Below are 26,158 nucleotides of genomic sequence, written 5' to 3'. Positions count from 1 at the left end.
ATTGCGTCAAAGCAGCTTCACATAGAAGTTCTAGTAAACATCGTGTACATCCAGTTTTTTAATTAGCTGTTTATTAATAGTAAAGTAGGTGTTGGGTTTAGGGTTTGGGTAGGATTATGGATGCAGAATAAGATCATACTTTATATCTACTAATGAACAGTTAATATCTTAATAATAGGCAGGTAATAAGCCAGTAGTTAATAGCATGAATTGTGACCTAAAATAACGTTTTACCATTCATTCATTTTCTTTTCGGCTTAGTCCCTTTATTAATCTGGGGTCGCCACAGCAGCATGAACCGCCAACTTATCCAGCATATGTTTTACGCAGCGGATGCCCTTCCAGCCTCAACCCATCACTGGGAAAATGTGTTACCAATAAACCTTTATTATTAATCTTATTAATGTGTATTTGTCTGGTTACACAAGCCAAACCCCAAAGTGTCCACTTTAACTGCTCTTGAAATCACGTGTACAGAAGCTGCTCAGGGAACAGCATCTATTTGTCAATTAGGAACTGTAAAATGTTCTACATTTAATGGTAAACTACTGTATTTTTTTTATTATAGTGTTATACACCAGTACTACCTTCAAGTATGAACACCTTCACACCATACCAACAAAAACCATAATCAGGTTGTTGAGAGAGTCATATGATGAACCAAAGCTCATCACAAAGAACTTTTCCCAGAAGCAGAGAAACTAATATATAGAAGAATTAAATTTTTTTGTTCTACGACAAGCTTGGTTAGTGTACCTTTGACTGGATGGTTTTCACGGTAGTGCCGAAATAAGGGACTGTCCTGGGAAAATTGGGACATCTGATCACCCATATGGGTGACTAAAACAGGGCTATTCAATATTCTGATTGGGCTACAGCCACTCCGAGCCCCAGTTTAACACCAGCATCACTGTTTTTGAACAGCAGCGAATCGAAAGGAATACTTCACATTATCAACAAGAGAAAGCATAACGCAAAGAGGTGTTAATTTTTCAGCCAATCAAGGGCCCCTTCTATCTATCTATATATCTATCTATCTATCTATACATATCTATCTATCTATCTATCTATCTCTCTGTCTTTATCTATCTATCTATATATCTATACATATCTATCTATCTATACATATCTATCTATCTATCTATCTATCTATCTATACATATCTATCTATCTATCTATCTATACATATCTATCTATACATATCTATCTATCTATACATATCTATCTATCTATACATATCTATCTATCTATACATATCTATCTATCTATACATATCTATCTATCTATCTATACATATCTATCTATCTATCTATACATATCTATCTATCTATACATATCTATCCATCCATCCATCTATCTATCTATCTCTCTATATATACATATCTATCTATACATATCTATCTATCTCTCTATGTCTCTATCTATCTATCTATATCTATCTCTCTATATCTATATCTATCTATATCTATCTATATCTATATCTATCTATCTCTATATCTATCTCTATATCTATCTCAATTAAAAACACTTGAGTAGGCCTATAGGCTACTATAATAAAGAAAATGTTCTCTAAATGTAGAACTAAATACATTGATATGCATTGAAATACATAAATAAATACTCTTGACACATGCAAGTGTAAAGCCTGCAGCTCACAACAAATGCGTAAAGTTATTGCATATCATATTTAACAAACCGTTTCCTGCTAATTTTATGTAATTTTGCTTACATGGATAATTGAATATTAATCAATGATGTCATTACGCTGCTGTGCCATTAGCCAATCGTTGCATTGCTTATCATGATTTCAAGGATTGATAGATCTGTCCTTCACAACACATGCAGCGATCTCAGATCAATTTATCCAGACATTTTAATCTGATTCGTGAACTTGTTTGAAGAACCAAATTAGCCAGATATCAGTTATCAAGATTAAAAGATCCAGGATCTGCCCAATCATTTTAGATCATTTAAGCGAGGTATGAAGAACGGACCCCTGATCTGCTGCTGCTTTTAGTAGTATGACAATAAATTTCATGTAAAATGTCATTTAAACTCACATTATTAGCATTTAACACTGAATAAAGCACATGAGGTGTACCTGAGGTGATCATGTTTAGTTTATCCTGTTGTTCAGCTGCAAGAAATAGAAGCCGTTTCTAAAATCTAAATTTCAGGTGTTGGCGAGAACAAAAATATGGAAAATATTCCTTCTATCACGTGCCATTGCTTTTAGTTAGAACAGTCTTTAGGCTCGACAGTCAGGCTTGCTCCTGTTGGTGTCGTCAATCTGACAACCTGTGCTTGCGTGTGTTTTGAACCTGGTGTGCAATACCTAGTTCAACCACACATACTGCACCTTTAAGGAAACATACTCTTAACCAATTTACAGTTTCTGTAGAATTTTACGTTTTTTTACCATTGAAATTATAATTTTTTTTTTGTATGGATTTACATGAATTGACTGATTCAAAAATTGCATAAGAAAGGCGACTACGCATGGCTTTAGTAGAAAGGAAGGGAATGTGGACAGTTTTATATTAATTTAAGTGCTTTCAAGTCAAAATAAAATGAAGCATTGAACATTTGAGAGTAAGGTGGTTTAGTGGCTGGGAGGATCAGCCACGTGTTGTTTTTACTACCACATATAGGAGTAAAATGAGAAAATAGGCCTACTGAAACAGGATGATGGCTGGATAATAAGGTAAAATACAGGAGAATATCCAGAGAGTTGACAGTTATTCTGTCTATTATTTCTGTTTAGACTAATGTGTTTGTCAAAATTGTGATTTGTGTCCACCAGAGTGATCGAGAGAAGGCAGAAGGTTTACCTGTGGCTCCTTTCATGGACCGAGAGAAAGTGACCAAACCCACCGCTCAGATCGGCTTCATCAAGTTTGTCCTGATCCCCATGTTCGAGACAGTGATGAAGGTCAGACCTGAACGCACAAAACATGAGTCCTTTAAGGAGAAATTAAACACTGGTTTGGGTCAAACCCAGCAGGCCAAGCTGTTTGTTCTCTGTGTTCCAGTTGTTTCCTCAGATTGAGGAGGTAATGGTGCAGCCCTTGCGAGAGTCCCGGGACAGATACGAGGAGCTCAAACAGATAGACGACGCCATGAACGAGGTCAGCAGATGGCTTTTTGTAGCAGTTTGCTTTCTTGGAACTCACTTGCTATTTACATGTTTTTGTTACACATCTTGTTTTTGTTTTTTCATAGGTGCAGAAAAAGAAAACGGATAATTTAACAATAGGTGGAAAAAAGAAATGAGGAAGGTTAATGGCAAAACATTGTACTACTGCTTGCTATTAAGAGGGATAGTTAACCAAAAAAATGAAACATTTACTCACCCTCAACTGGTTTATTTTTTTCTATAGAACATGAGAAGATATTTAGAAAAATGCTGCAGGGTTCCCGCTCAAAGACAAATATCAAATCCCCTGACTTAAAAGCTGAATGGAAAAACAGGCCACTGTTGTGCTTTGCATAATATTAAAATGGATTTAGATTGAATATCATTGTGCAGGACATGCTTTAATAGCCATTATAGGAAAAACAATGAATAACTTACCTCAGATAAAAATATAAAATAATCTGAGGTACTTACTGTTTAGATGGCTAGGAAGTGCTCATTATTTCACATCTGATAGCTCGATATAGGTTTACAAATATTAGATTGTTTCTGTCAACTTTTTAACAGACAGTCTTTGAAGTGGTCATTTTAAATTCAAAGCTACTAAAATGGATATTCTTCTGTATATATTAATAATGCATACAGTCTCATGAATTAATTTGACCTGGGTGACTACCAGTTAAGCATGAAAGGAATGAAATGGAGGTGAAAAACAAATACTATATATAACAGAGGTGAAACAATGTGATAAATATGGTAGACAAGTTACATTTTTATAAATGGTATCTATAATTTAAAGCGACTATCAAAAATCCCTTTTATTTCTATGACTTGGACAAATAAAATGTAAACTGTTCTGACTCCAGTGTCTCTCATAAACCTTTTAAAATTACTTGATATTCCAACCTTGATTTTGGAAACCAGTAACTATTGACATCCATAGTAGTCAGGGGCGTAGCAACAGGGGGGACGGGGGTCCGTCCCCCCTCACCTTTAGAGACAGACTATTTAGAAACAGGTGATTAATAATTATAAGAAAATATCTCATACAGCTGTCCCCCCACTTTTAAAATGTCCGCTACGCCCCTGATAGTAGTAATGTAATACTATGGCATCAATGGCTACCAGTTGTCAACATTTTACTAAATATCTTTTTTTGTGTTCAACAAAATAAACGTTTTTGGGTGAACTGTATATTTAACTGTATAACTGGTTAATTTACAGCCATCTTTGTGATCTTTACAGCAAAACATACCTGTTGTTTGTCTTTTTCAGCTGGATTCGCCATCAGAGTAAGTGGGAAATGAGTGTCTCTCCAAAGCATCATTCAGGGAATTGTTGAACCATGTACAGCTCAGCTATGGACCATTTGTGTTGTTTTATTTTGGTTTTGTAAAAGTATAAACATTATACAGGATGTACAGATTTTTAGTCACTTTTATTCAGAAAACAATAAAGTCTAACTTTATGAAAAACTGAAACCCTAGATCTCATTAAGCGCAGTACATTATACAGTCATTATACAGAACCAATTGATTCTGTCCTTCAAAAGTTGTTTGGATGGTTGTTGCTTGCTGGTGGACTCATGTGACAGAGTTTGCCCTATCTCCACAATGGTAAACAAGTCAGTAGAGAAGGTCATGTTTTTGATTACAAAAGCACACAAAATCGTACAAAAATAATTTCTGCACTAATGGCTTACATACATCGTCTATTTTGATGTTCGTGGTGACTAACTACTAACTACTCAGTCTGAGCGTGACTAGCGGACTCCAGCGGTTAAAACACAGCATTGCAACTTATTGTTCCGGAAACGGAAACCAAGTCTGAATGTCTTTACTGAAAAACAAAATAAAATAATGGTCAATTAACAAAAATAACATTAGTATTATAGAAACATGTCAAACTAAAAGCAAACTTCGCCTCAGCTGGTGCTATGTGGCACAGCGCCGCTCTCGGTTTTACTTTTTTTGTTGGGTTTCGTGCCGTTTGCTGCTGCTCTCTTCTTATTCTCCATGTCTAGTCTTTCCTGTTTTTTTTGCAAATAAGATGCCATATTGTCAAAGTTCACTTTATAAAGATGTTTAAACCGACTTTCCAGTTCCACAGAATCTGTAAAGAAAACACAGGGGGGGGGGGGGGGGGGGGGGGATGGGTGTTCTAGTATTTAAGTGTTCATAACAAGGTTTAAAGAAACAAAGTTAATCAGAGATAGGCAATTTTATAATAGGTCCACTGCATAAGTCAACCTTTCAAATATACAACTTTGATAAGAAACCTGGTGAATTCAATGTCCACTGACAGACAATTAAAGCAGTTTATTTAGCAAAATGTCCTAATTATTTGTATATGTTCCAGTTAAGTTGGCTTTTGACTTGTCCCATTTTTTTTAAACCATATATATTTTATACTGTTAATATATCAAGTTGAACGCTTCCTAGATTAGTAAGCAACTTTATGTATCATTCACAAAAGAAATGTACTCTCCATTTCCACACACTCAAGTGGTTCTAAAGTTTTATGAATGTCTTTCTTCTGTTCAACATATTCTGAAGAATGTTGGGGTAGTTGTCCAGCATTCTTCCGTATATCTTCTTTTATGTTCAACGGAAGAAAAACAAAACAGCTTTGATAAAAGTGGAGGAGATGTAAATGATGATCATTTTGATTTTTGGGTGAACTATGCATTAGGGTTTAGCTGATCATCCGATGTTAAAATTGATCAAATATGACAAAACAGGCTTTTAAGTTGTGTATGGGTTCACAATTCAATTATCACTGAATTATCTTTATTTCTTACCTTTAAAGAGATGCCATTGAGTCTGTAATGCATCAGTGATCCTCTTCAGTTCAGGGCACTCAGAGTCACACAGCTGTAAACACAACCAATAAGAACCATCTATTAACAATCTTTTACCACCTCTTGGTCTTTTATCATAGTCAAAACAATGTAAATGCAACAAAAAACTCGTAAACATGTACTAGAATTGACTTTTCACACATATTGCAAACTTTTAACTGAAAGCACAACCTGTAAATGCTGAAACCTTTTCTAATATCGTTAAAGTGTCAGCATAATATCGATTCTTTTATACATTTTCAAGGCTTATGTACCATTAGTTCCATGGTTGGCTCTGCCAAATAAGCTAACAAGAGACTATTAATAACTATTATTATGTTTTATTTTTACAAATGTCTTATTAAAACATCTATAAACTAGTAAAAAGCTTTCTGAGATGAAGTAAAAACTATGAAGACTGTTCAGCGATTCACCACTGGAGGGCGATCTGAGAAACCCGCCAGATTTTATATTACACAGATCACACCCATAGGGGGTGAACCATAACATTTTTAAAATGTTTCGAAACATTTATGATGCAACAAAGCTCCATTTACTAAAGTCACGACACCAAGCCATTTTGACACATGCTCCAAAAACCCTGATTCAAAACAAAATATTTGTAAAAGTTTTGAAGCTTAATGAAGCAGAGCATTTAAAGCAGTCATCGCTACCTTAGATGTACATTATCCTTTACATAAACAAGCCAATATACATAACAGCATTTAACATGACTCAAAAATGAGTTTACCCTCCAGTGCTGCTCAAAATGTTGATACAGGAGCACATTCATGTCTTCACTCTCCAGCAAAACCCACAGCTGGTTTTGCGAGTCAAATGTCACATCCCACGGTGAGAGAGGAAGAGTCAGTGTGTCTGCAGGGTTCAGGAGGCCCTCTGTCCCACAATCCACAGCGAACAGCTGAACTGAGGGGAATCTACACACATGCAGATGATATTACTCCTGCCTGGTAGATGTGTAATCTTGGAGGAACACTCCACTTTTTTTTAAAATAGGCTTAGTCGTCAAAGTTTTTCAATCTATTCAGCCGATCTCCGGGTCTGGCAGGAGCACTTTTAGCTTAGCATAAATCATTTGATTGGATTAGACTATTAGCATCTCGCTTATTTAAGAAACAAAGTTTTGATAATGTTCCCATTTAAAGCTGAACTCTTCTGTAGTTATATCATGCACTAAGACAGACGAAAATATAAATTAGATAATTTTCTACGTCAAAATGGCTAGGATCTATATATCCTCTATTCTTTTTTGAAAACTTTAAGCGAGATGCTAATAGTCTAATCTGATTCAATGATTTATGCTAAGTTAAGCTAAAAGTGCTCCCGTCACAACCAGCGATCAGCCGAATGGATTAAAAAATAATAATAATAAAAAAAATAAACTCATCTATTTAACTCTAGGAGAGATGTAAAATGAGCTGATATTGAGCGTTCCTTTAATACTTGTTTGATTCAGTTTTAACAAAGGAGTCTTCTAGAATAAAGTTAGAATGATGATCAACAGAAAAATGTGATGAAATGAAACGCACCCCTCACACTGAACAGCAACATGTTGTCCATCTGGTGAACTGATGATCCTGCTGACCGCAAACCTCTGCAGAATAAAAGAGGTATGGTTACAGTGCCATTTGTGTCAGATATAAAAACTACAGTTCAATGAGCAGATGTCCTATTGTGCTGTTTTCATCCAATCATTTTACAAAAGTGATTTTAAATACATGCAATAAACGCAAATGTCTACTACTATTGTGAAGTTTACATGGCTGAAATAATGTCCATCATTCAGCACACACGCAGCTGTCAGTAAAGGACCACACACACACAGAATGCAGAAGTTTTTTTTTTCTTTCCATTCAGCATGCGTTATTAAATTCCGTAACTCTCACCAGTCCTTACTCCTTATTTGCGTCTATGAAATGTTCATGAGTGAATGTGAAACTGCCGAACTGCAGTTAAAGTCACCCAAAATTACAGGAAACTCTTACATGAAAGCACTTCACGTAAACACCTTAATTATATTATTGTCTATTAAGGCAAATAACTAGATTACATATGTCCATGTAAACATAGTCAGTAGTGTCTTCGAAGTAAGTGAAAGATCCAGAAGGGCACCCTGCTGATGCACCGGCCAGGTATACATCCGCGCTAAAATATCAAGGTGAAAATCATCATAGCTTGCGTAGAACTTTGAGAATAGATTAACGGCGATATTTTTTTTAATCGCGCGCTAAGTTTCGCGTTAACGGCCCGCCACTAATATATATATATATATATATATATATATATATATATATATATATATATATATATATATATATATATATATATATTATAGGTGGGCATAGATTAATTTTTTAAATCTAGATTAATTTCGAAATTAATCTAGATTAAAATGGCTCATTTGAATTCTGCCGAAGGCATTCAGAATATTTGTGCTACCCAAATAATAAATATTTGAGAACGGGTTTCTCGAGCTAGGCGGCGCATTAGACCAGGGGCTCATTTTCTGTTTCCAAAATGCATCACAAACATTGAGTATGTTTACATGGGCAACAATACTTTAATTCAATTTTAATATGATTAAAACAATACTGTGATTAAGAGTATACCATGTAAACAGCGATTTTTGATTACCTTAATGCGACTAAAGTCATAACTGAACTGAAATGGAATTAAGACATGTGGAGTATGCATATATTAGAGGCATTACTGAAGTAAACACTGCAATCAAACTATTACAGTCATATAGGACTTTTCGCCATATTTTCCGACAAGATCCAAGACACAGGCGGCTGTCAGTAAAGGACCACACACAAAACACAGACACACACCGAGAAATGCGGAAGTTTTATTTTCTTTCCATTTGGCGAGCGTTAATAAATTCCATAACTCTCTCACCAATCCTTGCTCCTTATTTGCGTCTAATACCCTAGTTTGTCACGGCGTATGATTGAAATGTTCATGACTTAAAGTGAAACTGCCGAACTGCAGTTAAAGTCAGGCATCCCGCTGATTTGATTCAGAAGGGCACTTGTTTGTCAGACGGCTCACCGGTCAGGTATACATCCGCGCTAAATTATCAAGGTGAAAGTCATCATAGCTTGCATAGAACAGACTCAGCTCCCAACCCAACTTCGAGAATAGATTAACGGCGTTATTTTTTTATCGTGCGATAAGAGTCTCGCGTTAACGCCGATAACGGCCCAGCACTATATATATATATATATATATATATATATATATATATATATATATATATATATATATATATATATATATATATATATATATATATATATATATATACACACAACATTGTGTCTTATGTGTGCTTGTTGCAAACAAATGTACGGCACCTTTTCTGTGTTTTCTGAGTCAAGGCCGAATTTCCTCAAGTCCACACTGTGTAATCGCCGACCGGTCTCATAATGCCAGACTTTCACTGTGCCATCCTGTCAACACAACAAAGTCAGTTCTGTTATAATATGACACTTATATCACTCATAGGAGCTCAACATAAGACTACAGAAAAACAGTACTGTAATCGTAATATGGAAAAGCACCTACTCCTGAACCTGAGAGAAGCCAGTCAGGATGTCCTGCAGGCACAAGCAATGAACTGACAAATCTGCATGGAGAGAACAAACATGTTCAAACAACATCTGAGGTGTGACGTCATCATTGTCCTTCTACGATCCACACTTACTCAGTGTGGCCCAGACAGAAGGCCTGGATGTTGTAGGGCGATCGCCGGAAACTCACTCTGATCTTCTCATCTCGGTCAGCCGTTATGATATATTTATCATCTGGTGAAAGAGTCTGAATTTTTAAAAAAAGGCAAAAGAAATTAAATTTTACACTCACATTTCTCGTAACGAATATATGACAAGGGGCTGATGAATAATTAGAAAATATATCACCTTATGTGTGCCTTATTTACTAATAATTGAAATGACCACAGTTAAATATTCTGCTTAAACAACAGTTACCAAACCTCCAGACACTGTTCTGATGTTGTATTTCAAGACATTTGTCAGGTTTTTTTGTCCTCAAACTGCTGCTGTGTGTTCAACAAATTTCTTATTCGAAGTTTGTGTTCATCCTGTATTAAGTGGTAGTTCTTTATGCTGCTTAACACAAAATAAGGCATTTTGAAGAAAGCGAGAAACCAGAAACCATTGACTTCCATAGTATTTGTTTTTGCTATTATGGAAGTCAAATGTTACTGGCATTCAGCTTTATCAAAATATCTTATTTTGAGTTTAAAAATAATAAAAGAAAATCATAAAGGTTTGAAACCAATCTAAGGAGAGTAAAAAGTGAGTTTTGGGCGAGCTATCCTTTTAACACAAGCCTTGGAGTTATATTTTAAGTATGCACTAGATGGCGCTGTTCTCAACACGCTCTCAAAGCTTCAAAGCTTTTCTCAGAACAGTAAAGAGAAAGCCTCAGTGCTCTATTTGGCTTCATTACCCCATCCCTAATAGACACCACTACTATTTAAACCCATTAGGCCACGTAAGACAATTTATTAACAGGATTGAAGCAGCGCAACTGACGTAGACAGGCCATATGTTAGCGTTAATGTCAAATGGTCAATATAATAGGATGGACAATAGCGTGGACAATCGGCTTTGAATGGAGCAACAGAAATCTTTCAGATTGACTTAAAATTATCTCCAGTTGTGTTCCAGAGATGAACAAATTGTTGAAAATGGTGACAACGATTTCATTTTGGGGTAAATGAAAAATTGGAAACGCTTAAATGGAAAATAAAAGTGTTATTTGACTGTTTAACTTCCAAAATTATAAACTGGCATTTTATTAAAATTATTTCAACCATTTAGTCTTTTTTCTTCTGTAGTGATCTGTCTTTTTAAAAGCAATAAATCATATTCATTAGTTATTTAGCCATTAATTTCAGAAATGTGCAATTAAAATTGGATTATTCATATTTTTGCTTGATTTCAGTAAGAATAAATTAGATAAATTCAAAGCTATAAAAATGTTAAATAACATTTAATAACACTTTTATCATCAAAATTTACAAAGTTTTTCAATATTTGCTGCATTAAAAATGTCATTTAAATAACCTAAATAATTATTTTAATCATTTTTATTTTTCCTCACATTGTTCTAATGCAGACATACCACATCCAGTAGCATGGAGAGATGTCCCAGCTTCAGCTCTCCTACTTTCTGTGGCTCCAGAATGGAGAATGAATACACATCTCCAGACTTATCAGCCACAAAGACTTCATCCTCAGCCTGAGTAAATGCAAGAGAAGTGCATCGCCGCACAACCCACCTGCAAGTGGACAATCACATGTGTACACAGAGAAACTAGCATTACAGGATCGGTCATCATTCACTCATGTAGTGGGGTAATCAGAATCAGAAAGAGCTTTATTGCCAGCTATGTTCACACATACGAGGTATTTGTTTTCGTGACAGAGCTTCTACAGTGCAACAGCATTACAGAGGACAAAAAAACAGATAATAAATATATATTTTTAAAAATTCAAGTAACTAGTCAAGGCAAATATACAAATTGACAAGTGTATGTACAGCTATATTACTATATACAATGTTATATGAGCAGCTGTTATGTGCAAATTGCCATGTAAAGCGTGTTGTTAAATAAGTGTATATGTGTATAAAAGTGTATAGCAAGTAGTGATGTTGGTTCCACAATTATTATCATCAAGTGTTCATAAGATGGATTGCCTGAGGAAAGAAACTGTTTCTGTGTCATGCTGCTCTGGTGCACAGTGCTCTGTAGCGTCGACCAGAAAGTAAAAGTTCAAAGAGGCAGTGTGCTGGGTGTGAGGGGTCCAGAGTGATTTTGGCAGCCCTTTTGCTCGCTCTGGATAAGTACAGTTTTGGGGAGTATTAAGGGTTGTGCCCGTGATTCGTTCAGCATAATGTAGTCTTCGACGTAGTCTTTGGAGATCGTATTTAGTAGCTGAGCTAAACCAGACAGTTATTGATGTGCAGATGACTGATTCAATGATGGAGGTGTAGAACTGTTTCAGCAGCTCCTTTGGGAGGTTAAACTTCCTCAGCTGACGAAGAAAGTACAGCCTCTGTTGAGCTTTTTTGACAATGGAGTCAATGTGAGTGTCCTACTTCAGGTGCTGAGAGATGGTGGTGCCCAGGAACCTGAATGACTCCACTGCTGCCACAATGCTGTCCATGATTCTCAGTGGGGGGAGAGCAGGGGGGTTTCTCCTGAAGTCTACCATCATCTCCACTGTTATGAGCGTGTTGAGCTCCAGGTTGTTGTGACTACACCAGACAGCCAACTCCTTAACCTCCTGTCTTTAAGCAGACTCGTCACCGTCCTGAATGAGGCCGATAAGTGTGGTGTCATCTGCAAACTTCAAGAGCTTCACAGAGGAGTCTTTTGAAGTGCAGTCATTCGTGTACAGGGAGAAGAGCAGTGGGGAGAGGAGACACCCCTGGGGGGCGTCAGTGCTGATTGTGCGGATACTAGATGAGAATTTTCCCAGCTTCACCAGCTGCTGCCTGTCCGTTAGGAAGCTGTTGATCCACTGACAGACAGAGGTGGGCACAGAGAGCAGAGTTAATTTGGGCAGGAGAAGTTTTGGAATGATAGTGTTAAACGCCGAGCTGAAGTCAACAAACAAGATCCTCACATAGGTCCCTGGTCTGTCTAGGTGTTGCAGAACATAACGCAGTCCCATATTTACTGCATCATCCACAGACCTGTTTGCTCTGTACGCAAACTGAAGAGAGTCCAGTGAGGGTTCAGTGATGTCCTTTCAGGTGGGCCAGTACCAGTTTTTCAAAAGACTTCATGACCACAGATGTTAGCGCCACCGGTCTGTAGTCATTTAGTCCTGTAAGTTTGGGTTTCTTTGGGATGAAGATGATAGTAGAGCGTTTGAGGCAGGAGGGCACTTCACACAGCTCCAGTGATCTGTTGAAGATTAGGGTGAAGATGGGGGCCAGTTGGTCAGCACAGGATTTTAAACAGGCTGGTGTTATAAAATCTGGGCCTGGTGCTTTTTTCCTCTTCTGTTTCTGGAAGACCTGGTGCACCTCATCTTCACTGAACTGAAGTGCAGGTATGGGGGAGGCGGGGGGTGGTGGAGGTGTTAATGGTGGCGTGAAGAGCAGTTCAGAGTGGGTGTGGGGGGTTTTCTCAAACCGGCAGTAAAACTCATTCAGGTCGTTTGCAAGTCGTTCATTGTCTACAATGCTGGGGGATGGTGTCTTGTAGTTTGTGATGTTTTTCAAGCTTTTCCACACGGATGCGGAGACGCTGATAGATAACTGACTCCTTAGTTTCTCAGAATAGTTCCTTTTTGCGACTCTGATCTCCTTTTCCAGTGTGTATTTGGCCTGCTTATACAAGGCCCTCTCCCCATTTCTGTAAGCAACCTCCTTGGCCTGACGTAGCTGTCTGAGTTTTACAGTGAACCATGGTTTGTCATTGTTGTATGCGAGTTAAGTCCTGGTAGGAATGCACACGTCTTCACAGAAACTGATATAAGATGTTACAGTCTCTGCGAGTTCATCCAGATCGTTTGCAGCAGCTTCAAAAACACTCCAGTCAGTGAGGTCAAAACAGGCTTGTAGATCCCGCTCTGTTTCGTTAGTCCATCTTTTCACAGATCTTAATACAGGTTTGGCTGTTTTCAGTTTCTGCCTGTAGGTTGGAATGAGATGAATCAAACAATGTTCAGAGTGTCCCAAAGCTGCTCGTTGGACGGAGCGGTATGCATCCTTTATTGTGGTATAGCAGTGATCCAATATGTTAGTCTCTTGTGACACATGTAACATGCGGTCTATATTTTGGCAGTTCACGGGATAGTTTTGCTTTGTTAAAATCCCCGAGAATGATTAAAACAGAGTCCGGGTGTTGTTGCTCTATCACCGTGATCTGATCAGCTAGTTTCTGTATCGCCAGGCTCGCGTGCGGAGGAATATAAACACTGACGAGGATGAACGAGCAGAACTCACGCGGGGAGTAAAAAGGCTTACAGTTAATAAACAGTGCTTCAAGATCTGGACAGCACATCTTCTTTAAAACTGTTACATCTGTACACCACCTTTCATTGGTGTAAAAGCACGTCCCGCCACCGCACGATTTCCGCGTTGATTCTTCGTCGCGATCTGAACAGCTGATAGCCCGGTAGGTGAAGATTGTCCGGAATGGTGTCGTTCAGCCAGGTTTCCGTGAAACACAGAGCAGCTGAATGCAGAAAATCCCTGTTTGTCTGAGAGAGCAGAATGAGTTCATCTATTTTGTTGGGTATAGAGCGGAGATTTGCCAGATGGATGCTAGGCAACGCGGTCCGAAATCCGCGCTGTCTGAGTTTCACAAGCGCGCCTGCACGCTTTCCTCGTCTACTCGCTTGAAAGCGTTTGAGCAGCACTGCGGCTCCGCCGACTACAATGTCCAACAGAACATCCGATAAATCCAAGTATGGAAAAATATTTGGTGGTATATGTGCCTGAATGTCCAACAATTTGTCTCTGGTGAAACTAATTGTAAGAATGTGATTCAAGACAGGACAAAATAACAAAAACACAAACACTACTGCAGAGCACGACACGGAGGCGGCCATCGTCACCATCTTGGAATACAAGATGGTTACTAAGGGTTAACCCTCATTCCCCGAGGGGGGGAATGGATATGCTATGTGGAAACTTCCACTGAGGGGATTTTATCAGAATCCAATCATCAGAAAGAGTATATAAATGGGAAAATGAAATGCCAATGAGCTGGCAGCATCAGCATGCACAGCTGGTGCTATTTATAATTAATCTTGTACCATAAGCGCTGCACGCTGAGGCATCCTTTTCTAGCTGAAGAGCTTTTCACGCCCAGGGGCTAAGGGGCATTTATTGTGGTGAAGGAACATAGCATTTCTGTTCACCCCCTCGGGGAACGAGGATTACCTTAACCGAAGCGTTTCCCTTTGGGAGGGGAACTTCAATGCTATGTGGAAAACTTCCACTTTGGATAAATCTATGGAAAAAGCCACAATAATTGAACCTCACCTTGTCCCTGATGTGATGTTATGACAAGCCAAGAGCGTGAGCGCACCTGCATCAGCAGAGGCACGGCCTTCCAACGTGTTACCGGTCCCTTATTTCACTTCTAAAAAGCTTTACAGATTTAGATATATTTTTCGGGAGCCGTAATACATCTAGATAAATTCAAGAAATTTTAATACGACAGTACGTTGGGGAAAGTGTTCAGTCCCGATAGGGAGGACGCTGTGGAGGCCACCTGCTGGCCAAGTGGGGAGACCTGATGGCGAGAAGACATATGGACTAGCCCTCAGAAGGGGGAGTACTCGTATGAAAAAGAGATGGTTAGTGGGAAGACACGAGCCCGCCTAGGAGGGGGAACTACGTTGTGGTTTAGTGAGCATATGGGAATCGCACATAGCAGGCACCTATACCCAGAACGTGGGCTGACCCGCAGGCATTCCAGCAACATAACAGGTCAACACCTTACTCCTCCACTGAGTCAGGTGCTGGGGACCTCGGAGGAACTCTGTAGGGTTCGCCAAGTGGGGAACTCAACTGACAAAGCGCACGTATCTCTGTGTTAGAGAGAAAGGCGCAGCAAGCGTTTTACAACACCTAACAAAATTTCCTCATTCACCTGGGATTTCCAGCACACATGAAGAAATCGGCTCCTCTCAAAGATTATAAAAAAATCTCACAAATGTATTAGGTATCGCCCAGCCTGCAGCTCTACAATGTCTGTTAGAGAGGTGCCACGTGCTAACGCCCAAGAGGATGTGCGCTCCAAGTGAAGTGCGCTCTCACTCCTGGGGGACACGGCTTGCCCTGGCTCTGATAAGCGAGGAAGATGACATCCACTGTTCAGTGGGTTTGTTCCAACGTCTGTTTGGATACAGCACTTCTCTTCAGCAGATCACCGTAACAGATAAAGAGCTGCCCAGAGTATCTAAGCTCTGAGTACGGTCCGTATATTACGCAAAGCGTGAACAGGACACAGCAATAAAGGGGCTGGGTCTGCCTCCTCCATGGGCAGCGCTTGCAGGTTCACTACATAGTCCAAAAAGAACACTGTAGGAAAAGGATAGAATTAATATCCACATCTCGTGCCTCTGGGAACTGGATGATGAGACGATGCTTTCCGAGTGCACCGTCATCGCCACTTCCTCAGAGCAGGGATGATTGTAACACCCACCCCTCAGTGTGGAGGGGACAGCCTTAGCTCCAGCCAACTGACGGAAGATAGCATCACACTGATCTGGCATGTTCGGGGTTCTTCTCGAAGAAAGTAAACCACACAGCGGATAGACTCCACTTCAGGGTGCTGGCATGCCTCGTAAATGGTGCTCTAGCCTGAGTGACGGCGTTAACCACCTAATTGGTAGGTCACCAAAGTCTTCCGCACTCCAACTATGGACCACACGTGAGGTTCTATAGATCTGGGCGCGGGTGCAAAACGGTACCTGTCCCACAGAAGAAGCTTCTTCCAGGGGATATGCCAGGGAGGAGCCATCCCAAAGAGAGAGCTGAAATAAAGGTCCGATTGAGTCAGAGAGAGGAAATAACAGACCTGTTCCTCATCCTCCCTGATTTTACACCATATCTGTGTGAGTAGGCTCAATGGAGAAATGTGTATTACGCACGCCCCGGGGCCAGCTGTGTAGCCAGTGCACTAGATGCACCCATAACAGCTGGACAGTCGGGGGTAGAGTCTCCATTTTCCCAGGCGAAACTGCCGTTTAAGCGCATCGACTGCACGGTTGAACTCGGCAGAGAAGAATGGGATGCAGCGATTACACTGTGTATAACTCTGGGTGACCAGACGGTGAGCGAGCTGAGACATGCGGCGAAATCGGATACCTCCCTTGCGGTTGATATACGCCAACATCGCCATGCTGTCCGTCCTGACCAGCACGTGTTTCCCCTCTAGCACCGGTAAAAAATGCCGCAGCGCGAGAAACACTGCCAACAGCTCCAGGTTCCTACCACGGACCCACAGCTGTATGCTCGCAACAAACGGCCCCCTAGCGCAACTGTAGGCATCCGTCAAAACGATGACATGCCTGGACACTTGTTCTAGAGGCACACAGGCTTGTAGAAATGGAGGGTCCATCCAGAGGCTGAGGACACAGCGGAGTGACAGTGGTGATCGAGTCCAGCTCCAACCCGAGAAAAGAGATGCTCTGCACGGAGGCGAGTTTGCGCTTTGCTCGGTTGACCTGAAGCCCCAATAGGTGGAGGTGCCAAAGCACCCCGTCTCTGTGCGTAATCAATTAATCCCGTGAGAGAGCTAAAATTAGCCAGTCGAGATGATTGAGTATGCTGATGCCTGCGAGCCGAAGGGATGCTAGGGCACCCTCAGTGAACTTGGTAAAAAACTTGGGATATCGTTTTGCGAATTGAATTGTGTAGCTGAATCTGATTGTGACAAATGAGCCAACAGGCAGGCAGGCAGGCAGAGCCCTCGCTAATGGCTTCATCGGCACAATCACTGACGTACCAGTGGAGGGGCAGCACAGAGTGGGAGGGCGGTCCGTTTACCAGACTTAGCGGCACCCTGGGGCGGGGAGCGCTGGTTGCCTGTGAGGTGGCGGGTAGCGGTCTTACGTTCCTGCCGATAGATTTTGCCCATCGCATCCAAAAGCACCGCCGTGAATTCCTGGGTGAATTCACCGACACTGTCACCAAACAGGCTAGCCTGGGATATGGGTGAGTTAAGAAAGCGAACTTTGTCAACTTCGCGCATATCTGCCAGGTTCAGCCAGAGGTGGCGCTCCTGGACCACTAATGTGGCCATCGTCCTTCCCAGCGCACACACAGCTGTCTTGTGGTTCGTAGAGCACAGTCGTGCAGGGCTCATGTAACAAGCCTGGGTCAGAACCACCCAGGCGCAGCTGGGTCAGCGCCTGCGCTTGCTAGCGCTGGTAAGTAGCAATCGCGTGCAGGGCGAAAGCAGCCTGGCCCGCGGCTGTGTGGGCTCTGGCTCAAAGGGAGGCAGATAACCTACACGCCTTGGAAGGGAGACAAGGCTGACTCCACCACGCGAGTCCGCAATGTCACTCTCAATCTGTGGAATCGACTCGCCCTGGCTGCTCCACCAACAAGGGTGGCGAGGACGAAGGCGCACACAGATCAAGCAGAGAAAGGCACCCTCTAAGACTGCGTGAGCTTACTGTGGACTTTCGGGAAGAAAGAAACGGAAGGCTTAGAAGGTCTTGCCTTCTTTACCTCCTCCACATAACACCCATCTAGTCGGTCTGGCCGCGGGGCTGGGGGATAAACCTCCAGGCCCACGCCTGAAGCAGCCCAGGAAAGCACGGTTATGTCTGCTTCCGATCCGATGCTACACTCGCTATCCTGGAGGGAGGGAGTGGGTTCGAATCCTCATCAGACAATGACAGCCCATCCTCCGATGCAGCGATGGACATCTGAACCTTGGTGTCATCAAGTGAGAGGGTGACCATCCGAGGAAGGAGCGCTTGGTGTACACATCACTGAGGATCTCTCCTGGACTAAAAACTCCACTGCACAAAAAAAAAAAAAAAAAAACACAGCAGCATCTCTACTTCCTCCGCAAACTCAAAAGAGCAAGAGCACCAGCCCCAATCATGTACACCTTCTACAGAGGCACTATTGGGAGCATCCTGACCAGCTGCATCACTGTGTGGTTTGGAACCTGCAACGCATCCTGCAGGAAAACACTTCAACGCATAGTGAGAACAGCTGAGAAGATCATTGGTGTCTCTCTCCCCTCCACTTCAGGACATTTACAGCACACGTCTTACCCGTAAAGCCCTCTGCATAACAGCAGATGCCACCCACCCAATGGACAGCTTCTTCAGTCTGCTGCCATCGGGGAAGAGACTGCGCAGTCTCCAGGCCAGGACCAACAGACTGAAAGACAGCTTCATCCATCAGGCTGTCAGGAAGCTGAACTCTCTCCCAGCTCTGCTCCCCGCTCCCTCCCCTCGCACCTCTGGACTCTGACACACATATACACACACACACACACACACACACACACACACACACACACACACACACACTCGCACTCATCTGCACTGGTCACTTTATGCAGACACTCCATACTACCTCCCAATATGACACTGTCACTTTATCACAATTATCATGTTTACAAGTTCTTTTTGCACTATACTGTTCTTTATCTGCACAACTCTGGTTTACTTTGCACTCATTTGCTATATGCCCTTAATGTCACTGTATTGTTTACAATTTTATTACCTATGTATATTTTTTAGACCACATTATGTGCAATGTATATACTGTAAATTTTCTTTTTCTTAAACTCTTCTATTTTTTATATATATATTTTATATTAATGTTAAGCACCTTGGGTCTGAGAGCAGCCTGCTTTCTCGTTCTCTCTCTCTCTCCCTGTTGTAACAGTCAGAGAAAACCCTGAGTCTTTCAGAAGCTTTGTGAAAGGGTCTGAGGTGAAATGGATGCCTCAGCTTGGCACGTGTAGCTCCTATATTACAAGATTAATAATAAGTAGTGTCAGCCGTGCATGCTGACGCTGCAAACTCATTGGCATTTCATTGGCCGGTTTATATACTTTTTCAGATGATTGGATTCTGCCGAAATCCCCATAGTGGAAGTTTCTACATAGCATTGAAGTTCCCCTCCCGAAGGGAAAAGCTGGTTATATGTTCTCACATTCAGACTTTCACCTTCTCAATTTAATGTCAGAAAAGTATTCTTTTACAAATTTTAAAGAGGAAAATCATATTAGCACTCAACTATCAAAATTCAACGTTGTCCACAGTGAATTAATAAGTACTAATGTTGTTTTGAAGTCATACTTGCATGTGATTTCAGCAAGTATTTAGCAAGTAGCATGCTAAATAATATAGAGACCATGTTGCAAGTTGTCATTTTGTTCAAAAACAAACAGTAGCATTTTAGCCAACTACTCCTCTAACAGAGCACAACACTCACATTACGCATTCATATAAGATTTTTTTTATTAATCACAATATATTTTTTTTATTTAATTATACTTAAAAATAGATTAAAATGTTCTGATTTAAACAGCTAATTAGTAGATGGTTCCTCTCATAAACGATGACATCACAACCTTGCATAAAGATGTGTGTTTATCAGTTGTTTTAAAACACAGTTACAGTTAGTTCTTAATAAAATTAATAATATAGAGCAGACACTGATACATTTGAATTTATTAAATATAAACGTAAGAATTTATTTATTATTTATTGAATATACATACAATATAAAGATACAGGACAACTAGGGCACGAACACATAGACATAGGAACAGTTTCTTTCCAGGAGCAGTAGCCTGTATCTCCACCTAACACATGCAGAAACACACTCACATACTGTACATAGCTGCTGAGGAACTGAAGGTGAGAACAACCCCTGCACTTGACGCTTTACTGCACTATTACTGCACCTTTTTTATACTATTTTATTCTATATTCCTTGTTGTGCTGATGTCAAAGAGCTACCTAACAAATTACGTTGTATGAAAATCACAATTACAATAAAATTCTAATTATGAAGTTGTAGTCATAAAAATACATCATGTTAATTAATCTGTATTTAGCCATTTTAAATTCTGCTTCACTATTTTATTGAACACAAAGTCTGAATGTGTGAATATAAAACCAAATTTAAATCAAGACAAAACTTATACAAATGACTTTCACTCTATTTGTAAATACTGTTCAGTTTCTTGTACAGACTGATCAATTCATTTCACAAGAACTCAAAAATATCATCAGAATCCACTGTATTAATTGTGTTTTGCCTGTATATGTTTTTTTAACTCTCAAAAAGTCAGTATCTGTTGACCTGCAGTTTACAAACCACCAAGGATCACAGATTCGGCTTAAAGAGACAGTTCACCCAAAATGTCATAATATTGATTTTGTTATAAAGCTTTCTGAGCTTCTTTCTTCTGTTAAACGCAAAAGAATATATTTTGAAGAATGCTGAAAACCTGTAACCACTGACTTCAATATTATTTTTTGTTCCTACTACAGAAGTTAATGGTTACAATGGTTACAATGATGGTTTTCATTTTTGGGTGAACTATGCTATTAATGCTCAACTAAAGAAAGAAAAAAAACCCACATCTTGAATGAAGTGAGGGTGTATATATTACAGTATATTTTCATTTTTGTGTAACTTTCCCCCTTTAAATACCCTCTGGAATGAGCGTGTGCTGTTACCGTGTACTAATGCACTTCCATGATGGCTCAGTGCAGAAGAGAACAAGTCGTTTGTGATCATCCGTAAGCACTACATGCTTTCCAGATGCTGAGATGGCAAACGCAAGGATCCTGTCACTGTCCTTCTCCTCTGATCCCTCCCCAGCACTGCAAAACACAAATGTGTATGAATAAGACAGACACTTTTGCAATCATTTGAGTTTGAGTTACTGTCAATGTTTTAATCATAAGAATACAACAACACATATAAAAAATATAAAAATAACCAAATAACACAATATATATATATATATATATATATATATATATATATAGAGAGAGAGAGAGAGAGAGAGAGAGAGAGAGAGAGAGAGAGAGAGAGAGAGAGAGAGAGAGAGAGAGAGAGAGAGAGAGAGAGAGAGAGATTAGTTACCTTTTGTTATCACCATCAGATTCTTTGGGTTTTTTCTCAGCTTTGGAACAGTCAAACACAAACGGCTCTCTATCCAAAATAGTAAATGAGTAGTTAAAAATAGCTTCATTTCAAAAATAAAACAAAAGTACAAGTGTCAAACAGACAATACAAAGAAAGACAAAGTATAACCACAAAGTGTCACAGCTATTTAATTACACAATCATTTGATAAGAATGAACTACAGAATAGTTCAGCTATAGTATAAACTAACAAAACAATACAAATGAACTGCTATTACAAGCTCCAGTGAATAAATGTGAATAGAATTAAGAGGACTGAAGATAAATAGAATTAAACATTATTATTACGAAAAAAAAAGAGCAACATTTAAATCTAAAAATGCAGAAATCAAATGGAAAATGAATTATGCAAACTTTGAAGTATAGTATTAATTATATATGCAAAACCCCATAAATATGGGATCCAAACCCCCCAAATTCATTACGTAAACATGTAACAGCATCATGTCAGGGGCAGTTACAAATGTGAATGCAGAAATTTTGCTGACACGTCACATTCTATACCATACTTAAAAAAAATACTTAAAATGAATAAACAATATTCAGTATAAAATACAGCACTCACCCAGACTGCTTACGGTTTAGGGCAACCAAAGTAGTAGAACAGCTTGTAACAAACCAGTCTGCTTTTGAACACACAACAGCCATGGTGAGTATTGTTCACGTGCGAACTGACAGTCGCACATTTAATGCGTCATTAACGTAAAACCACTGGAATCTGGCATGACGAATCCTCCATTATGGGTGTACCGAAAAACTCATTTTAGAGTCACTTTTATTAAACCTAATACTTTAGTATTGTTATGAATTATTAGCATGTTGTTTCGCTTGACATATTTCATCGTTAGACTATAAGAAACAACATCAAATTCTCAATGAACATGATTACAGTAATTTGAGTTGATGTTCAGGAGGAGGAGGGGGTGTGTTCGTTATGGTTATGCAAGGGCGGTACTTTAATGTGCTTCTGTGCAACACACTTGTCACTTTACACTTTTTTACTTTTCTGCAATCTTTCTTGGGATTTTAAACTGTCGTTTGTTGCGATTTCTCAAAGTATATTTTTGATTTGAAGATTTCAAACAGGTAATGTTTTATTGGTGTCATTGAGATCTGCACAAAAATACAATCTAGGTAATTTTCATAAACAGACTGTATGACCTTTTTATTTTATTATTATTATTTATGATGTACATAAGAAACATTAATGTGCTAACGTGAGCTGTACGTTACTGTATGCAAACGTTTTATTTCTGTGCTGTTTCCACTATAAATAACAGTTCCGATGTAAATGTTTATGTAAGCTGCAGTTTCATATTTCTAAACAGTGGTTAAACGAATGTTTTATTGACGATGTTAAATATTTATAATTACATAATTGTCAACACTGGTGATTCATGCAGCTGTTTTTTTTTTCTCTCCATAGGTTTCTGCAGTAAAGATGGCAGCCTCTTTGCTCAGGGTAGGACGGCTCGGATCTCTCAGGGTAAATAACACCACTTTTTCGACATTTTCGAGAAAATGCCTGCACGTTATTACGCATTTACATGTATTATACCTTGTATTTTTTCTTGTTTTAACGGAACACCGCGACATATACGAGTGTTTTTGTGAACACACGCTAAGACAGCTCTAATGTTAAATCACTGGAGCATTTAATCCACTGACTAGACGCATGAATGCCCATTGTCCTGAATTTACACGCACGACATTATTTACATGAAGTATTTCTAGTATTAAAAAAGGCATTTACTCGGGTATTGATCAGTTATAATGCATTATAGATTAAATATTTATTTTCTTAAATATTTGATGCTTATTTTATCCCACATAAAAAATGAATGTATAGTAAATACTGCAGTGTCATTTACTCCTACCACAGTAAAGTGTATTATAATGTATTTAAAGTCTTTGTTAATAATTGCTAGCATAGTGTAGTATTAATCTTATGAACTGCAATAAATATTGTAATATACTGTGGTGTAGTATAATATATTAGTATTATATATGAATTTGATTATATTACAGCTTTAACACCGCGTGTATAGAATTACCACAACAAATTAATTCAAGTACTTAACTATTGTTTGGTTCAAAACACTAGTCTTTACTATAAATTACCATAGTATTTTTCATGTTTGATTGTTATATTTTCATAAAGTGTAGATAGAAATTGCCTTAATATATTTGTTTGAATGCCTCCTGAAAAACCAGTCTTCCCTTGAGAACACTCTGTACTGTTTTGCTGTATTGTTAATTTGACATCACATCAAACTTTTTTTTACTTAAATGAACCGCACTATAGTGTAAAGGTTGTGATTGTGAGTAGAAATTTGCATTGTGTTTTGAAATCTGGTTTAAGCCTCTGTATTTTGCTGTCAGTGTACTCAGACGGAGAGCTGGAGTTCCTTCTGTAGAGCTCCTAATGCTGCTGCTTTCAGCTCGAAATCTGGGGACAGCAAGAAGCCCAAAAAGTCCAACAAAGGTAAATCTTCCTTATATGCGTGTCATTTCTGTTTTAATATAACATCTGCCTTTCATTTGGGGGCGGAAAGTTTTGTACTTCAGATCTTGATGGAAATTGAGGTTGAAATAGTTCGGAGGAATGTGGTCTCTGATACCAGTTGTTGCTTCTGCTGGAATGTGTTTTATTTTCTTCTGTCTAATTTTGTCGTGAAGGTGAAATGACATGCCAGTTAGCATATGAGCACTAAAAGTCAAAGGTGCACTACTGCACATTTCCTTTAGTGTAAAAAACCAACAAAATTATTATCCTATATATCCATTATTATCCCTAATATTTCTAGCATTGTTTCTGGTCTGCATGATTCACAGCCCATAGGTTATGCTTTTAAATTCATATAAAATAAAGGATAAACAACATGGTGATCGGTCTTCAGTGCATATTCTGCTATTATGGTGAATTCTGAAAATGCATTAATGGAGAAATATTCGTTGTGAATCTTTTTTTTCTTCTTTTTTTATTGTAGCGGTCAGTTCTACACTTTAGTGGTCACTAAACACAGAAATGTATAATAGGGTTATATAATAATGATATGTTTATGCAGTATGTACACTGTAAAAATTAAAGGTTCCTGGAGGCACTTTTTGGGGTTTTTCACATTGCCACACCGGCGGAACCCTCTAAAGAACCTCTAGGCACCATTTTAAAAAAGGGCAGTTCTTTGAGGAACTTCAATGGTTCGTGGACGAACCCTCTTATTAACATTGTAAAATTGAAAGTTCATGGAAGCACTTTTTGGGGTTCTTCACATTGCCACGCGGGCGGAACCCTCTAAAGAACCTCTAGGCACCATTTCAAAAGTAGCAGTTCTCTGAGAAACCCTCTTATTAAGAATGACCAGGAACCACCTTGAGTGCTTTGAAGCACCATTTTATTTTTTAATGCTTGTTTTTCCTATCTCTCTTAATTTATGGTTTGTGCAAACATGTTTAATCACAAATTCAATAGACATCTATCTATCTATCTATCTATCTATCTATCTATCTATCTATCTATCTATCTATCTATCTATCTATCTATCTATCTATCTATCTATCTATCTATCTATCTATCTATCTATCTATCTATCTATCTATCTATACATGTTTATAGATTTTTAAAAAATACAATCGCATTTTTCATAAATAATTACTTTTATTAATCAATATACATCACAATTACATTCACATAATATGATTAATAATGTAATATACATTTTAATGCAAATAATCAAATTTAAATAATGTCTAGCAATAACATCCAGCAACACCTTTAGCTGTCCACTGCTTCACATTGGAGGTGTCCCTATAAAAGTAAATTAAAAAGAAGTTAACCTGAGAAGTTATGAAAACAAAGGTAATTCACAATATTCCCAGAGCCATTTTTTAACTTATCAAGACATATTCACAAAATATATGCAGAACATTTCTGAATAACAAAAGGAAACATCAATAAAATTAGGAATTGTCTCAATTTATATAAAAAGATTTTTTTCACCGCTTGCAGAGTGCCCATATATATCAATAAAGGCAAAATCCATAGAATGTAAACCTCTCAAATATCTGAGCACAAGCAGAAATAAGACAACACAAAAGCTATTTGAAACCACTCCCTCCTTAGTGCACCCCACATATTTTCCCACTCATTCACACAGATAATGCACTATAATTCTTAGTGTACTGCATTGGCGATATTGTTATTTTATTCAGGTTGTAGTTATTAGCTTTTTTTAAAATTAACCATTGGTTGATTAAAAACACATTAAATAAAGAGAAAATTATGAGTTAAAAATTTTAATCAATTATGCATGAATTGTGAAAATGTATGTTTCGGACATACAGTTCATGTCAGAATTATTAGCCCCATTGAATTATTAGCACCCTTGTTTATTTTTTTTTCCCTAATTTCCAAATTTTTTAACACATTTCTAAACATAATAGTTTCAATAACTCATTTCTAATAAC

General features: G+C 38.7%; 2 protein-coding genes across 3 annotated transcripts in view; one reads left to right on the top strand and one right to left on the bottom strand.

Moving 5' to 3' along the window:
- Nucleotides 1-4,675, top strand: part of pde9aa (phosphodiesterase 9aa) — a 60,364-nt gene extending 55,689 nt beyond the window's left edge. For both annotated transcript variants that reach the window (XM_056464873.1, XM_056464874.1), the window contains 4 exons: nucleotides 2,804-2,932; nucleotides 3,033-3,128; nucleotides 3,223-3,278; nucleotides 4,412-4,675. In XM_056464873.1, the coding sequence (XP_056320848.1) occupies nucleotides 2,804-2,932; nucleotides 3,033-3,128; nucleotides 3,223-3,273 (276 nt within the window). In that variant the 3' untranslated portion in view covers nucleotides 3,274-3,278; nucleotides 4,412-4,675. The remainder of the gene's footprint in view (nucleotides 1-2,803; nucleotides 2,933-3,032; nucleotides 3,129-3,222; nucleotides 3,279-4,411) is intronic.
- An 86-nt stretch (nucleotides 4,676-4,761) lies between these two features.
- wdr4 (WD repeat domain 4) lies at nucleotides 4,762-22,364 on the bottom strand. The gene is made up of 11 exons (XM_056464875.1): nucleotides 22,257-22,364; nucleotides 21,630-21,698; nucleotides 21,218-21,364; nucleotides 11,148-11,304; nucleotides 9,703-9,815; nucleotides 9,564-9,624; nucleotides 9,353-9,448; nucleotides 7,526-7,590; nucleotides 6,727-6,913; nucleotides 5,937-6,009; nucleotides 4,762-5,248 (listed from the first exon to the last, which is right to left on the bottom strand). Exons 1-11 carry the CDS (start codon nucleotides 22,337-22,339, stop codon nucleotides 5,061-5,063), a joined length of 1,239 nt encoding a protein of 412 aa, XP_056320850.1. The 5' UTR covers nucleotides 22,340-22,364; the 3' UTR covers nucleotides 4,762-5,060.
- Between the last annotated feature and the right edge of the window lie 3,794 nt (nucleotides 22,365-26,158).

Source organism: Danio aesculapii, chromosome 9, assembly GCF_903798145.1.
Source record: "Danio aesculapii chromosome 9, fDanAes4.1, whole genome shotgun sequence".
Classification (NCBI taxonomy): domain Eukaryota; kingdom Metazoa; phylum Chordata; class Actinopteri; order Cypriniformes; family Danionidae; genus Danio; species Danio aesculapii.
Note: the sequence above shows the minus strand (reverse complement) of the source record. Positions and strands in the feature narration are given on the sequence as shown.